The 16,806-nt window shown below is 48.1% G+C and overlaps 1 protein-coding gene across 2 annotated transcripts in view; it reads left to right on the top strand.

The window, feature by feature from the left end:
* EVA1C (eva-1 homolog C) overlaps nucleotides 1-16,806 on the top strand; it is a 32,927-nt gene that overhangs the window by 11,606 nt on the left and 4,515 nt on the right. For both annotated transcript variants that reach the window (XM_059466175.1, XM_059466176.1), the window contains exons 2-5: nucleotides 846-1,042; nucleotides 4,292-4,415; nucleotides 7,727-7,879; nucleotides 15,446-15,589. In XM_059466175.1, the coding sequence (XP_059322158.1) occupies nucleotides 846-1,042; nucleotides 4,292-4,415; nucleotides 7,727-7,879; nucleotides 15,446-15,589 (618 nt within the window). The remainder of the gene's footprint in view (nucleotides 1-845; nucleotides 1,043-4,291; nucleotides 4,416-7,726; nucleotides 7,880-15,445; nucleotides 15,590-16,806) is intronic.

The following is a 16,806-nucleotide window of genomic DNA, read 5'->3' as shown; positions in this document are numbered from 1 at the left end:
GGCTGGATGGAGCTCTGAGCAATCTGTTCTAGTGGAAGGGAGCAGGGGGTTGGAATTAGGAGATCTTTAAGGAACTTTCCAACCCAAGCCATTCTATGATTACATTATTTTCCTATCTTTTCCTTGGAATACTAAAGTTTCTATTTAAAAACTTTTCTGAAAATTGCTTGTCTTTGGGGAAAGTTTATGAAGGGCAGAAGTGTGAAAATTAAATGGCATATTTTACTTAAAGGGCAAATTTTAATTAAATAAAAGGAATGACCTTTTTTTCAATATTTTCTTTAAGAAAACTAATTTTTGTTTTAACAGTACAAAAAATCTCCTGATTCGGCCACAACAAGAAATGTTCCCACAAGAAAATGTGAGGGGGTTTTTTCCTCCATTTTATATATATATATATATATAAGTGTGTGAAACACAGCTGCCCACGAGCCCAAAAGTGCAGCACATCCTTTTAACAAGATGTATAAGGAATAATACCTTAGGTAGCTGGAATGCAAGAGCCAGGCCCAGAAAACCCAGCAATGCCCTTCTGGCTGCTGCAGACACACCCTGGGACCGTGAGCAGCCGGGGCTGAGCCCTGGATTGTCCCTGCAACACATCCTGCTGCAGTGCTGCAGTGCTGGGAGGGCTCCCATGCCCTGCCCCAGCCCTCGTGTTCCCAGCCCGAGTGCAGGGAGCACGTCAGGGTGACCCATTCAGAGAGCTGGGTGGCTGCAGGCCAGACCTGTAACCTTGACTGCAGTGCCCTTTCCGGAGGCTGGCTGTGGTTTTGTGATTATCTAAGGCGCTTGTAATTTCCTGTGCTGGTGGTAACGGGCTGAACGTTTTCCATGTTTTCCAGGTTACCTCACGAAGCTGCTGCAGAACCACACGGCCCAGGCCTGCGACGGGCAGCACCTGAGCCTGCACTGCCCTCGGCACTCCACCATCAGCGTGCAGTCAGCGTTCTACGGGCAGGACCCCCGCACGTGCGGGGCTGGGCAGCCTGGAGCCAGCGTGGCAGAGCCCAGGGACTGCGTGGCACCCACCTCTCTGCAGGTACCGCGTGTTGTAAACGTTCTCAAGGTACACAATGGTTTCCCTGCCGTTTCTGTGCAAGTGTTCTCAACCTGGAACGAGACAGCTCTGTAGCTATGACGCCACCCAAAGTGTTACAGCCGGAAGGGTTTGTCTGGACAGCAGGGGATTACCGTGGGATTGTGAGAGCTTTGGAGATTGCCTTCCATTGTGACGAACCTGGCTTTGGAAACCCCATTCCTAAAGTTCCCTAAAACAGTCTGCTCCTTTCCATTCAAGGGCTGCCCATGACTGAGCTGACCAGTCCTAATCCATCACACAGGCCCTCCTTGGCCCCAGGGGAGGATACAAGCCCCGGACAGAGCAGAGTTACAAATCCAGCTAATAAGATAAGATGACATGCTGGGTGGCATTTGGCTTGCTGCATGCCTGTCTTCCCTCACTGCAAAGGCACAGCAACAGCTGAACAGCAAATCCAAAGAACTTCTGCAGGTACCTGCGTTTCTGTGTCTGCCTGATTTGTATCAGCAACATCCTGTGGCTTGTTTGCTGGGCCTGCTTCAGTATAACCTAAAATGATTTATACTTCATCAATTATTACTTTCTGCTGCAGAGACTTTTGTAACAAGGTCTGACTTACCCTGCTGTCAAAGGCTTGCTCCATCTTAGTGAAAAATACCCAGTGTTGTTCCAAATTCAGTAAATCCTTGCAAAAATGAGTAGTCGGTGGAATTGAACATGTTCTGTGTGTTAAACTTGTAAATGCTTTACAGAAGTTTTGATGGAGTTTGCAGCTCCGTTTCTGTCTGTAGGCCACACGTTCCTTCTTGACATCAGGAATGTCTGTTCCCACCACCACTGAGCTGAAGGGCATTATGAAGAGGTTTGGCAGTAAAATCCTCTCTGTAGAAACAGTGTTAGGGCAGTTTTCTAAGTGTGGCTCACCCATGATGTACTGCAATTTTTGAGGACATTCCAGACATGACCTGTGGGCCATGTGAAAGTACATCTCTCCATCAAAACCAGCAGGCCAGAGGCATCCTTAATGTTATATTGCTGGCTGCAGTAAAGTGGCACCAGCTATTATTTTGGGCTTGTGAGTGCCTTTGTGAGGTCTCCATGGACAGCTTTTCCCCTGGAATATAATAAACACAGCATGGGGTAACTGTTCTATAAACTACCATCATCATTTGGCCACTGGGGCTGATCAGAGGCAGGAAAGCATTTTGGCAAGGCCATGAATTTGTGTCAGATACAAATGCTCTGCATCTCAGGGAGTTCCAGTTCTGTTACATCTTGTAAAGTGATTTCTTAGAAAAGAGCAGCAGCGACCTCATGCCTCCCTCCCTTCCCTCTGGAACCTGCAGTGTGCACAGCAGCTGACGGTGCCCTGTAGCTGGGGGAAGCACCGCAGGCACTCTGTATGCCAGAGGGCTCGTGCAGAGCTGGTCTGGCTGCAGACTGTGACTGCCCCTGCTATTTTGGTATCACTGTTTGCTTTTGTGGCTCTGCACAGCATCATGACAGGGCTGCTCACATTAGGCAGCAGAAAACACAAACAGATGCACAGGAGATGATTCAGCTCAGGTGCAAACAGAAGGTGACTCAGCAGGGGACAGCTATCTCTGTTTACTGAAGATGTAACTCTGTTTCACTGGTCCCTTCCAGAACTATCCCAATCAACAAGGAGTTATTTTTTCTACTTGCAACTCTCTAAAAGGAAAATTGACTGACGGAATTAAGTCTGCTGTGCTTTCCTCCCCTTTTAAACTCTTCAGAGTGCATTTAATGCTGAAAAAGTGTTGGATGCATGTCCTCTCTCCCTGCCAATGGGAGCTGCAGGGTCACTGCAATGTGCTGCCAATGTGTGTCACTGCTGCTTGGAGGGAAGGTTTCCAGTGATGACACAGAGACCCAGCCACTGCCAGCTCTCTCAGCCTGGAAACAGGAATGCAGCTTGTGCCACCACAGTGGGAAATCTGTCATTAGGTCTCTTGGTATCACTGAGACCTCTTCTGATGAGAAGCAAAAATTTCCATAGATTTTGAGTGACTACCTCAAACTATCAGAATGGGTTATTACAGTTACTCCTGCCAAGAGTGGGGAGACCTGGAGATAACAAACACCCTCCTTTGTCACAGCCTGCTGGGATTTTAAACACCATGAATCCTGTGTACAACCACACAGAATATCCAGAAAGAGTGTCAGAAAAGCCCTCCATTAACTGAGTTTTGGAGGCAAATAAGAATTCCTAAATATACTGCTGCATTTAACCTGGGTGTTTTTAGGTATTTGGCTTGTGACTGTTAAAAGCTGGACAGACTGGCCCTGGCAATGGTGTCATGTTTTCTGCAGCTGCAGTTCCAAGAGCACAGCTGGAGTGGGAGCACCAGTGTGAGCAGTGCAGGCACTCAGTCCTTTTGCCACACAACACTTTGCATATGACACTGCTGACCTGCTGTGCTCTGGCTCTGCTGCCACTCCCAGGGAGGCTGCACTGTCAGGACCAGGATCTATTGCTGGGCCAGTGAATTTGGAGTAGATATGGCCTTAGAACAGCACTGAAAACACCCCACAAAACCAGACATGGAGGCTGAGGATAGACTTGCACATCTGTGCTGCCCAATCACACCAGTTCTGGAATTTGCTGGTGCCAAGTCGAGTGAATACCTGATAATGCGTGAAACTGCAAGGCAGAAGGAAGTGTCCCTTAAGCAGGAGGCTCTACACACGGCTTACAGCTTGAGTGGCACCTGGCACTAGTCAGACTCTTGCAAGTGAAGGGTACTTACAGAGCATGTTCAGGCCCATGTAAGCAGAGCAAGAAGTGGTTAAGAAGACACCTTTTTTGTTGCTTTCCCTGGACATTGCACTCCCATAAATGTGCCCAGGAGTGTACCAGTGCCTCAGGTATGACAGCTGGGGCTGTGTGTCTCCCTGTCCTCTGGCTCTGCACCACCGAGGCTGTGGTGGCACTCAGGGCACCTTGGCAGCCTCCCCAGGGGCAGAGGGCAAAGTGACAAACACCAAGTTGGTGGCATCCTCATGTGCTGTGAGCGTGGCTGTGATGAATGGTTCCCATAAACTTCCCATGACTCCAAGCCCAGCACAACTGTGGCCTGGATCCAATGATGCAGATGTTTCTTGCATGTTTATAGCCTAAAAGCTGTGATTTCTCTCCTGTGTAGCACAAAGTACAACTAAGTGTTTTCATTGCTGTACAGCTTCATACCTTGTTGTCAAGACTATCCTTTTTGCCCATTGTTCTAGAAAGTACTGGATGAATGCCAAAACCTGAGATCCTGCCAGCTCCTTGTCAATAGTCGGGTTTTTGGGCCTGATCTGTGTCCGGGGACCACTAAATTCCTCCTTGTCTCCTTTAAATGCAAACCTAGTAAGTAATCTTTATCAGGCAAATGTGTTTTTCTGCGTGTTTTGTTGCTTGTTTGGGTTAAAATGCCTCTGCACAAGGCTTTGCATAAATCCATGTGAGGTTTTGGGGCTCTTGGATTGATAACAAATTGTTCTTTTCTACTTTAGCTTAGCTCTCCATTGTGTTTGCAGCTTCAGGGTGCTTTAATGAGCAGTGTACTTTGGCAAGGGCAGATGTCAGACATCAGACTAGAAAGGAAAAATGTTACGGAAATTATTTTCAGTGACATAGCAGTGATAATGTCATACCAGAAAGAGCTGAGCAGCAAAACCACGTGCTTGGGCTAAGGATCCAAATGAAGAAGGCATCCTAGGGAGGAATATGCAAAAAACACTTAAGGAGCGGGGCCCAAAGCTTTCAAAGATTGAAAAATACCTCCTGTGTATGCAATAATGGCCAGAAGATACATGTGCTGACTTGGGCAGAGGCCTTTATTGTAGAATCAGCTGCGCTCTGTGCAGGTATTCCATGCTGAATGTGAAGGGACAAATCCTGCCTCAAAGGGAATCCACTTGGTAAACACGAGAAAGGGGAAGGACGATTAAGATAATCCTGATGAGGTTTCCTCTCCTGGTGGTTTGTAATCGTTCTCATTGTGGCTGTGGTATTGAGAACGAGCTCCAGTAGCCCGGGGGCTCAGCTCTTCCCAGTGAATTCCCGCTGTGGCTGCAGTGGGTCCCAAAGAAAACAGCTGGCTGATGATTTATGGGCGGGTTCACCAGCCAACACACAAACACCGACCTCAGAGAAGCACGACGGGGTTTCTTCGATCAGGGCACTAAGGTAGATATCAGGGGTAGGACAGGAGCAGGGGGCAAGCAAACTGAAGGGCCAGCTCACCATGGGAAGTGGAAGCCAGAGCAGAGAGATGGAGTGGAGCAGGCAGATGTTACCTTTGGTAAAGCACTGACTCAGGAACTCCCAAACAATTAGGGGGAATCATTAGGGGGAAAAATGCATGGAATTTAAAATTTTCATTATCTGTTTTATATCAAAAGTTTAATTACTTTTGTATATTGCAATTACCAATTGTAGATTAATAGTCCATTATTAATAGCAGATGGATTTGAATATCATACAGTGTCTGTGTCATTAGAAATCTTTTTTTGCTAATCAAAAGTGAATTGGGACACTGTTCATTACTTTCAGAAGCTGCTCAATATTTTTTCCCATGGGAGATGAGCTTCTTTGAGTATATAGTATTTTCTATGATCTGAATTTTTAAAAAGCTGATCAAAAATGTATTCAACAGTAGCTGCTGCCTTCAGAATTGAGGACTAGTCCAATTCCAGTGCAAATGACATGATTTCTAGTGGCAGGAAATTGATATTTGTGGGTAAGATACCAATATTGCTAGTCTTGGCAGTGGAAAACACCCTTGCTCAGGAAATCCCTGCAGGATAACTTCAGGTATATTTTGCAGTCTCCTTGCCTTCAAGTGGGCACTGAAGCAGTTGTCTAAATCACTGGGGTTTTCAGCTATTTAGAATTATTGTTGCCATGTCTTTGCAGAGGTTTATGTTGGGCTCTCCTTGCCTGGTACCACTTGGGGTTATATGAAATTCCACAGCCTCTCCAGCAGAGCCAGGCAAACCCAGAGTGCAGCTGCAGGCTCTCAGTCAGTCCTTGGGCACAGACCCCAGGTTCTGGCCTGTTTATGTGTGCACAGCATGGCACGTGCTTCTGCAGAACTCACAACCTGCAGGAGCTCAAGTATTTTTCAAAATGTTTCCAAAAATGTTTTCAAAATATTTTTCAAAATCACTTTTTACACTTAAGCTCGTGGCTGTTGATGAGCTCGAATGGAAAAAACTGGACTTTTACCAGGACCATGAACCCATTGTTTTATCTGTTCTGTTCTGGATGAAACAACAGAGTTTTCATTCATGAGTACAGAGGAGGTTTTTCTCTCCAGCTCCCAAAGAACCAGCATCCACCCTTCACTCACTAACAATGAGGTTTCCCTTTTCTTCTGCTCAGCTCAGGAATCTCCTTTTCCTGTTTTCACATTTTTGAGGACAGAAAAACTGGAAGAGAATAAACTCTTCTCCCTGACCTTATCTGCAGTAGAAAGGGCTGGCACCACAGCTCAGCCAGAAGGATTTAAGAAGGTGGAGTGCCACCAGCAGAGTGGCTGCTCAGGCCAGGAAGAGCCCTGGTGGCCAGGTGGCAGGTTTAAAGGAGGGATAAGCCATAAGGGTGAGCTCAGCGCCTCCCCACCTCTGCTGAGGGTGCTGCCAGGGTGCCTGTGCCAGCTGGGCAAGGGAGGGGGATTATTTCAGGCTCCTAATTCACATCACCTTGCCAGTCCAACTTTGAAATGAGCCCTTGCTGGATGGTGCCACCCAGGGAAGCACAGCGGCCTTGGTGGAGCAGTGCAGGTACAGCTGAGAGCACTGCGGGGCTGGGATGGGGACCTGTTCTGCCCTTGTGCCCTGCCCTTGTGCCCTGCCCTTGTCCCTGCCCTTGTGCCCTGCCCTTGTCCCTGCCCTTGTGCCCTGCCATTGTCCCTGCCCTTGTGCCCTGCCCTTGTGCCCTGCCCTTGTGCCCTGCCATTGTGCCCTGCCATTGTCCCTGCCCTTGTGCCCTGCCCTTGTGCCCTGCCCTTGTGCCCTGCCATTGTCCCTGCCCTTGTGCCCTGCCCTTGTGCCCTGCCCTTGTGCCCTGCCCTTGTCCCTGCCCTTGTGCCCTGCCCTTGTGCCCTGCCATTGTCCCTGCCCTTGTGCCCTGCCCTTGTGCCCTGCCATTGTCCCTGCCCTTGTGCCCTGCCCTTGTGCCCTGCCATTGTGCCCTGCCCTTGTGCCCTGCCCTTGTGCCCTGCCATTGTGCCCTGCCCTTGTGCCCTGCCATTGTCCCTGCCTCGCCCAGCGCTGTCACTGAGTGGTGCCAGCCCTGCCTGTGACTGAGGCACCAGCAGAATGCAACAGGGTCCCCAGGAGACACAAAAGGGAAGGGTGAAACTTCTCTGGCTGAGCAGGAGTGCAAAGAAAGCCAGGAAAGCAGGGAGGCTGTTTCACTGGGAAAGGAGATTGGCAAAATGAGGGTTTTCTGTTCTCTTCAAGATGGAGCCACAGGCCCTAGACGGTCACCTGGGCACAATTCATTTGGAAGGAGCTCTCTGCTCTTGACTTTGTGCCTGGCTGTACAGGTGCCACGTGCCACTTGAACAGCATTTGCAGGAAAGCTGTTTCTGTCCTGCTGCTATCTGCTATTAACAGCCCAGCCATTTAAATTGCCTCACGCTATCATATTGCTGTTTGCTTCTACTCCAGCTGAATACAAAACCAAATCAGCATGTGAGAACCAGGAACTGAAGCTCCACTGTCAGGAATCCAAGTTCCTGATCATCTACTCGGCCACCTATGGCAGATGGGCACACGAGGAGAGCGTCTGCTCAACCCAGGCGGAGCACTCACCCCCCTTTGGTATGTCTGGGCACCACCGAGGGATTCTGCAGGCAGGAGCACAGGGAACAGGAACACAGGGGGGAGAAACTGCAGCTGCAGGAGCAATGGTGTTCTGAAAGCATCTGTGATGGAAAAGAGAGAGATTGTTTCTGAAACTCAAACAAATGGCCCCGTATGAGGGAGGAACATAGGGTGAGAAATGCAGCAAAGTAATGAACTTTCATATAGTTAATCAGTTCTTCATATGATTGGCATCAAGAACTAGTTCCCTTGCCTGTCTTGAATTTAGGTGACAAATAATAAATATCAGCTGTTGGTCTCTCTTCTTCCTCCAGCTTCTGACAGTGACCAGGTGACCTGAGTGTCAGGATTCTGTGTGCTACTGCTCCTTGTTCTCTGATCCCCGTTTGTGCCAGATGTTCCCTGCATTGGCTGCAGACTGTACACACCTGAGTGTCAGGATTCTGTGTGCTACTGCTCCTTGTTCTCTGATCCCTCTTTGTGCCAGATGTTCCCTGCATTGGCTGCAGACTGTACACACCTGAGTGTCAGGATTCTGTGTGCTACTGCTCCTTGTTCTCTGATCCCCGTTTGTGCCAGATGTTCCCTGCATTGGCTGCAGACTGTACACACCTGAGTGTCAGGATTCTGTGTGCTACTGCTCCTTGTTCTCTGATCCCTCTTTGTGCCAGATGTTCCCTGCATTGGCTGCAGACTGCACAGAGGGTCCCTGGGGCAGGGCCATTGCTTTGGATGCTGTTGGATGAGCAGAGCCCAAGGCTGTGGTGGCACACTGGGGAGTTAAACGTCCCTGTGACTTCTCCCTGGCACCCAGTCAGGAATGTCCTGTGTACCTAGGACTAACTGAATAACAGGTTCAGTGGTGACAGCAAGGGCACAAAGGTAACTTTTCACACCATGAGAAGGCCAGCAGATGAGTGTGCTGTTCCAACCCCTTGGTACCACACAGGGAAGGGCTTGCATGACTGACACCAGCCCTGTGCAAAGGCTTAACATTGCTCATTAGAAACATGTTTTACATGCCTATGACAAGCATCTCTGAACATCAAAAGATCAATAATTCATCTTAAGAGCCCTTTGTCTGCAAGCCAATGTTTCTATTTAGTTACATAGATGCTATTAGGAATTTATTGGCTGAAAATCACAATCTGTTCTTAGACAAGAACCTATTTAATATTGCCAGGTCTGTGATTCACACCAGCTCTCTTGGGCCCTTACACAGACTTAGCTGTGCCTGTCTGTCCTGTGGAGAACATTTCAGCAGGTCTCTGACAGGCCCCACAGCCCTCATGACAGTGGCATTAACAGGTGACACAAGGCAGGGCAGAGCCTCTCTGATCAGGACAGGCTGCCACCACACTCATGTCTTGCACTTCACTGACCTCTCAAAATCCCTCCCTTGCCTCTAATGCCGACACTCACAGTCCACAGATCAGAATTCTGCAAACCTTTCCTAAGGATAAAGTTTCCCAGGATAAAGAATCTGCAGGAGCAGCAAGCTGTGCTGTGGCCCCTGTGCAGGAGCAGCTGTGCAGCAGCACCCTGGCTGGCACTGCTTCTGAGCTATGGAAAGCAGCCTAGGACAGCAGGAGAGAGCATAAAGCCTGAGACAAACACAAAGCAGGTCTACAGAAGGTAGATCCTTGTACAGATTTCCTACTGCTTAATGGAAGTGCTTGGCCTCTTCCTGTGTGGTACCAGGGACTTTCTGCAGGAATTCTGTGGAATTTCCAAGAGCCCCTGTGTGGGGTGGGAGTTCACATTCAGTTATCACAGATATTTGGCACTTAGGAGCCAGACCCAACTGGGTCCAGAGATCTCTCTCGAGCCTGAATCTTATTTCTGTGGTTGTGTAAGCACCTACAGATGTGAGTGGGTGCATGAGTAGATTCCTGCAATGACCGCGTACCTTTCTCTCAGAGAAAACAATGGTAATTTCAATGTAATGACTTGGGACAGCTCTTCCCTCCTGAACCAGAACCCATGCACACATTTATGTTTGCACCAAAAGCTGAAGAGCTCCAACACACATCCATTATTGTTTCTGCTCACATTAGTGCAACTCAGCCCAAGGGCAGCACTCAGGCCATTCCAGTTCTTTCACTGCTTCACAGAGAAACTGCGAGGTGACTCTTGTAGCACTGTGCCGAAGAAAAGTTACCCACAGGTCCCAGGCAGGCCCAGAAAGTCTCTGGTGAGCTCCAAAGGTTTGCATTTCTCCCTACCTGACAGGGTCCTGCCAGGTGTGCTGGGTATTGATGGGGTGCTCCTCGAGATGGTGGCTGCCTGCTGGTGTGTGTGTGATAGCAGGGACAGACAGACAGCAGCTTTGGGCTGGCACAGACAGACACCAGCTTTGGGCTGGCACAGACAGACAGCAGCTTTGGGCTGGCACAGACAGACAGCAGCTTTGGGCTGGCACAGACAGACAGCAGCTTTGGCCTGGGACAGACAGACACCAGCTTTGGGCTGGCACAGATGGGCTCTCAAGCATTGCTGTTCTGTGAACCACCTTTAAATCAGCTGGCAGATTTTCAGAGCTTTGCCTCAAAGGGAGCCCAGGAAAACATTTCTTTGGCATAAAGGCTCTTCTCCATACAGGAAATAAACTATATACATCCATCTCTGCTGCGGGAGGGATCTGTGTGCCCTTGGGCACTTGTAGGACCCTGAGCCTCCCCCTCCACCTTTAGCATGAGTACCTGCTCATGCAGCTGGTTCTCTGAGCCAGTTTGATGGTAAAAGCCAGCTTCTGCAGCTGTCCCAGTGCCTGGCACTGTTAAACCTGCACACAATCTCCAGCCAGCAACTTTCCTGTTTTACCAAGACTATCAAAAACTTCACAAGAAAATTCTGGGTGTGGTTCTGGAGCAGATGGTTCTGCCTAGAGGAATCCATTGTGCCCAGCCCCAAAGCAGGAAACTATAGCAGTTTGTTCCTGTGAGTATTGCTGCCTTTTCTGACCCATTATCTCTTTTATATTAACATGTGCAGCAGGAAACAGAAAATTTATTGGTCAGAAAAAGTTAAAGAATTGTGCCAGAACAGGTTACCATAGAGAGCACCAGGAAGATTCAGGTCAACAAACACCTCTCAAATAATAAATTACTCTTGTTAATACATGAAAATACTTGAAGGAAGGCTTGGTAGCAGGTTGTCTCCAGGTTCAGCTTGCAAGCCAGAACACTGCAACATCCTGCCCAGAGATTCCCTGCATGCACACTGGCTGGTCAGATGTGTGTTCCTCAAGCACCACGGCCAGCAGAGCCCTGAGGTACAGCCCTGTCACATTCTCATTGCTCTTTCCAGTACTGCCCTCGCTTTTACCCGGCCCCCCTTCTGGAAGGTGAATTCAAACTCTCCTCACAGCTTGCACTGTGCCGAGGCAAACCCTGGGGCTGGGCTTGGCCTAGTCTCCTCTTCATTCCCAGTGGAATTCAGGGAAGAACGAGGGCTGAGAAAGTCAAGCAAAGGGGGGTTTTGAGAATCCTGTAGGTTCCTTCCAGTCCAGCTAGGTGTCATTTTTTTAATGGAACAGGATTCTGTGATGCTGTGATTATTTTTGTTTGTTTGCTTGCTTGGATATTGTAGCCAATTCAAAGGGCCTCTTACCCACTGACTGATCGAAAAGCTTTTGGTTTCTGTCTCTTAGTAAGAGGTGTATCTTTGCCTGGTGTGAGCCTGTGCCCTGGGAAGCTCTCTTGAGAGCAGAAGGAGCAGCAGTGAAGGTACAAGCAGCTTTAGGCAGATCTGGAAATGTTTCCACACTGCCCTGGCACTTTGGGCATGGGAGACAGGAACCAAATGAATTTTGTGGATGCAAAAGCAAGGATAAAACAGGTCAATTTTGCTTGCACCACAAAACCCCTTTAAGTCAGCTCGCTCTAGGTGCAGACATCAGCTATGAAAAGGCCCTTGCCTGTGTCAGCCTGAGCAAACTGAGAAGATAAATTGGTGCTTCGGGCCCCAAGAGGTGCCAGTAGGAGCCATTGCACCCCTCTGCCCCAGTGAATGTTGTCAATACAAAAATCCCTTAAAAGAAAAGGTTTGCAGTGCAGCAGCAGGATCAGGAGTGATTATTTGAAGGCAGGAGGAGACCAGCCACCATTTTTAGAGTCCAAATAACTTTGCACTGAGATGAACAGGGAGGATCAGGTTTTGCTGGTGGAAGTTGCTTGGAGCACACTGAGACACACATCCCTTTAACCAGCAATGATTTCTTTACCAGCAGGGTTCTTTACCAGGGGTTCTTGGGTCTATTTTTGTGAAAGGTTTGGAAAGGTACACTTGGCCCTCAAGTCCAGAAGGAGCCAGGAGCTCGTGTCTGTGCAGGAGCAGGAGCAGGGAGCGGGGTTCCTGCTGCCAGGAAATGGGGATCAGGCACACTTGGCCCTTGGTGGGACGGACCCCCACCCTGCACACCCATCTGCAAGGATGACAGACACACCACGTTGGGGTTTTTTTGTACATAAGTGCTGCTGCTCACATTGTGTGTTTCTGCTGCAAGCAGCAGTTCCATGGCCCTTTTCTGATGCACAGGCAGGACCCTGTGTCCATGCTCTTGCATAAATTACCATCTTATTTCAGCAGCTTTCTTTAGGAGCCTGCAGCCTCAGCTTGCTCCAAACTCCACAGTTTTCCCTTGTCAGTTCATGTCCCCACAGCTGGTATCTGGGCTCCACAAAGCACAAGCCATCCTGATTTGGAGGTGTGAAATCTTGGCTTGCAGCTGATTTTAAAAGGGAGCTCCTTATTCTTCTGTGTGTGGGCACAGTAAGTGAGGAGCAGTTGGGGATGAAAGCAGCTGGAAGCGTTTGGAGAGGCTGAGACAGGCACAAGATGCTCCAGCACCTGCAGCTTTTGTGTGGCAGGAAAGGGAGGGAAAGCTCCTCCTGTCTGAATTGAGAGCAGCTTTAAGAAAGCAGAAGACAAATTACTCCTCATTAAAGCCTGTGTGATTTATGGCATGTCATTTGCATGCCAAAACTTACCAAAACAAAGCTAATTAGGGAGCTGAAAGAGCCTTTCCTGCAGAAACAAGGCTTTCTGCTCCAACTGTTAAATAGCTGCAGTCAGACTGGACACTTTATTAGTGCATTAAGAACCTTTCCTGACACCCGTGTCCCGGTGCCATCCACGCCAGTGTCTGGTACAAAGGATCCACCACAGCCTTGGTGTGCGACAGGCAGCTCTGGGAGAGAGGCATGGAGAGCGGAGAGCGTTCCCAGGCACACACTGCTGCCTTGTGCACCACCAGCCTGGGAGCACTCTGGGAATGTGCCTCTCCAGAGGCAGCTGATTGAAAACCTATGTACCAGTCTGACAGGCCCCAGGTTATCTGCGTACATCAGAAAGCACCTGGTCAGGAAGAAGCCACGTGGTGTATTTATGTTCATCTCCCAGCCCACGGTGTATTTATGTTCATCTCCCAGCCCATGGTGTATTTATGTTCATCTCCCAGCCCACGGTGTATTTATGTTCATCTCCCAGCCCATGGTTTCTCTGGGGCCATTCCATGGGATTCCTTCACTCCAAACACAGCCTGACCTCTCCTCGTTCAGTCACAGCAATAAGGTGTCTGACCAGGAGGAGGGTAACTTATCCAAGATAATCCCATCATAGAACTGCTGGGAAGGCAGCAAGGCCACATGTAAACCAGACAGAATTTTTTACTAAATCACTAAAACCCAAAACCTTTTCACAACGCAAGAAGTTTTAAATAAGTTTTTTAAGTTATAACACTTTCCAGGTAACGTGTGTCCTGTCCTGCAGAAGAAGCAGCCCCGGTTTGCATTTACTCACCTGTGACACCAGGCAAGCCTTGGGGGCTCTCCCAAGCTGGCCTGCCAAGAACTGCAGGCCGTAATGATAAACATAAATCCAACATGCATAGAGATGATAACAGGCTATTCAGTCCCACAGAAACATGAGCAAAGGTAAAATGAAAAATACAGCTGCCATATCACTGAATATGTAGAAAACCATCAGCACAGCATCCTCCTGGCTTTATAAGGCACCAAGAGTAAATCCCAGGGCAGGGAATTCTATAGAAAACATAATTCAGTTTGCCAGTTTTCTTTTGTGCTCCCAGTCTATTAATTTATTAATCAATTGACAACTCTTCCTGATACTCTCCAGTTGGTTTTGTACTTGCCAAAGTAAGCCTAAAACATCCATCCAATTATATCCTTACTCACCTGGAATAGCCAGGGAGGGAAACTAAAACTGCTGAGTTTAGTTAATCAGAACTACTCACTGCTTTAGGTCAGCCCTTCCCTGCCTTCCCAGCACTCTCTTGGGACACACAGCTATTGGGATTTCAGGCCTCTGCAAAGTCAAAGAGCTCTGTCCTAAAATCCATGTCCAAAGCACCCCACGAGCCCTTGCCAGACAGATCAGCCCAGTGTCTCTGATGGCTCTGCCCAGGTATAGGACTGATTTAGTACTGGTGTCAGGGAGTTTACTCCAAAAATCACAAATATGCCCCGTTTTCAAACATTAAATGTCAAGAACTCGGTCTCAAACCTTCTCTTCTGTTCACACAGATTCAGGGAACCTTTGGTGTATCTCTGCAAACAGTGTTTGTCCTTCCTCCAGAGGCACAAGGGAGCTTCTGCAGTTGCAGGTGTCAGGAGGCCATCCTTGACTGTAGGGACTGCTTTAATCCCCAGGAATGACAGTCCAGGCCTTTAGAGCCCCTGGCCTCAGAAGCTTGGAGTGAAACACATCTGCCACACACAGAAAGCTGCACTGTGTGGGGTGGTGCAAAAAGATTCAGAGAAGTACTACTGTCTCCAAATTTGTTCTTTCTGCAGCCTTTCTGTTCAGAAACCAAAGCTACAGGGTGTTTTTTGTTTGCTGTGTGGCTTGGAGTTCAGCTCATGTGGATACAGAGAACTTAATCACATTTAGAGATGTTCTTTTTTTGTAAAGCAGAGTGTGACTCACACACTTTCCCACTCAAATAATTTCAGCTCCAGTGCAAAACCCATTATTGGAAGGCACATGTTTCCCTGGTTAAATATTGAGCACATTTTGACCTCTTCATAGTAAACCAAAAGCTACTTTTTAATACCCTGAACTTCCCTGTAACCTGAGCTGTTGCAACACAAAATCTGATCTCACCTGACTTGAACTGAACTTGGATATCCAGTTGAGTCATCTCAGTAACCCAGGGCTGACTTGGAAGCAGCATTTCACCTCTAGATGTGAGATGGCATAGATGCAGAGCTACAGGGATGTGCTCATTTTTTCCAACACATCCTGAATGGAACATTGAGACCTTACATTGGGCACCTGTTTGGAGCTTGCTGAGACTCTTTCTGCACCCTTAGTACGCACCTGTAAGGCAACAAGGGAGAGTTACCTCGCTGCAAGCTCACATTTGTATTGTAGCTGACTTCCTTGCATTGACAGATCTTAATGTTTAACCCTGAATTCCTGCTAAGGCCAAGGTACAAATCTGCACTTGATCTCAGGTGTACCTCCAGTCCTGTGTCCAGCAGCCCTCATGCCAGGTAACTCCAAGGTGATGTATATTTATTGTGTGTGTTTTTCTTTCAGACTGTTTGTCTTACACAGCACTGGAAGTGTTATCAAAAAGGTGCTATGGGAAGCAGAGATGCAAAGTCATTGTCACCAGCCGGGATTTTGGCAGCCCGTGCCTGCCTGGAGTGCCAAAATCCCTGAATGTCAGCTACGCATGTGGTAAGAGCAAATGCACAATTGTTTCCAGGGCCTCATTCCTGCTTGCAGAGACACACACATGTCCACATGTGGGCACTGAGCCTTCCAAATACCCATTTCCCTTAAACACAGGAGGTTTGGGACACAGCCATACAAAATATGTGTACAAGCCCCTGGGCACAGCAGCACCTCACAAAGACTCTGGCATTAAGGGATTTTTGCTATAAAAATGCAACCGACCATAAAATATCAACTGGGTAGTTCAATATTTTTGAGAAATACTATCAAGATAAGAGTTTTTTCCACAGAGCTCACTGGCATTGCCTGGCCTCAGTGCAGGTAAAACAGCCTAGCATAATTGAGGCATGTGTACAAGCCAGTCGTGAAACCTGACTCATCTGAGTACAGCTTCTCCCTCACAGAGGGGTTTCCTTGCTCATGGAGAGGGAAGTGAGGGTTTATGAAAAGTAAGGGCTTGAGGCTGTACATTGCTTGCAGGACTGAAAAGTACTTCAGCTCACTCCTCAAACAAGAGGGAAGTTTTCCATATGGTTAGCTATAGATTAATATAATTTCCTAAGAGGCAAGCAGAATTCCCAAAACACTCCAATAGGAGCAGCTCCACAGGTACATCCTGCAGAGTCCTGTGGCTGAATCCCCAGTGAGCAGTGCTCAAAAGGCACAGGTTACCTGAGACATGCTTTAAGAACAACACTGTGAGATTGATGGCCAGATCACCTCTGCCTGAAGATCAGAGCAAAATGAGCCCCAGGAGATTTTCAGTGTCCCCAGGAATTGGTTTGTCAGCTGTGAAAGGTGGTGCAGTAATGCACCTTCCTATGATTGGAGAGATGTGGGAATCTGCCATTGCACCAATACATTATATTATTGTGCAGCTGCCCTTATGAACGAGCTAATGGCATTCTGTTTAATTAGCATGAGCATAATCACAAGAAGTCATTCCTGTTTGCATGTCTGTGTACCAGACCAGCAGAGTGAGTTTGTTTGTGAGTTTGTTGGCACTGGAATTACGCATTCTTCTATTTAGAGATGTGGCTTTGCAGAAACACGTGGGTAACAAATAGTGTTCTTTTGTGCTGCTGGCACATTTGGAAGAGTTTTCCTTCTGCCAAATCTTACTGGGCTGTGCAGTGTGAAGCATTAGCCAATGATCTGCAGATCCGATTATTTTACAGATCATCTAGTGAACACAGGAAGAATATTCCAGAATGGCAGTT

Source organism: Ammospiza nelsoni, chromosome 2 (genome assembly GCF_027579445.1).
Source record: "Ammospiza nelsoni isolate bAmmNel1 chromosome 2, bAmmNel1.pri, whole genome shotgun sequence".
NCBI lineage: Eukaryota > Metazoa > Chordata > Aves > Passeriformes > Passerellidae > Ammospiza > Ammospiza nelsoni.
Note: the sequence above shows the minus strand (reverse complement) of the source record. Positions and strands in the feature narration are given on the sequence as shown.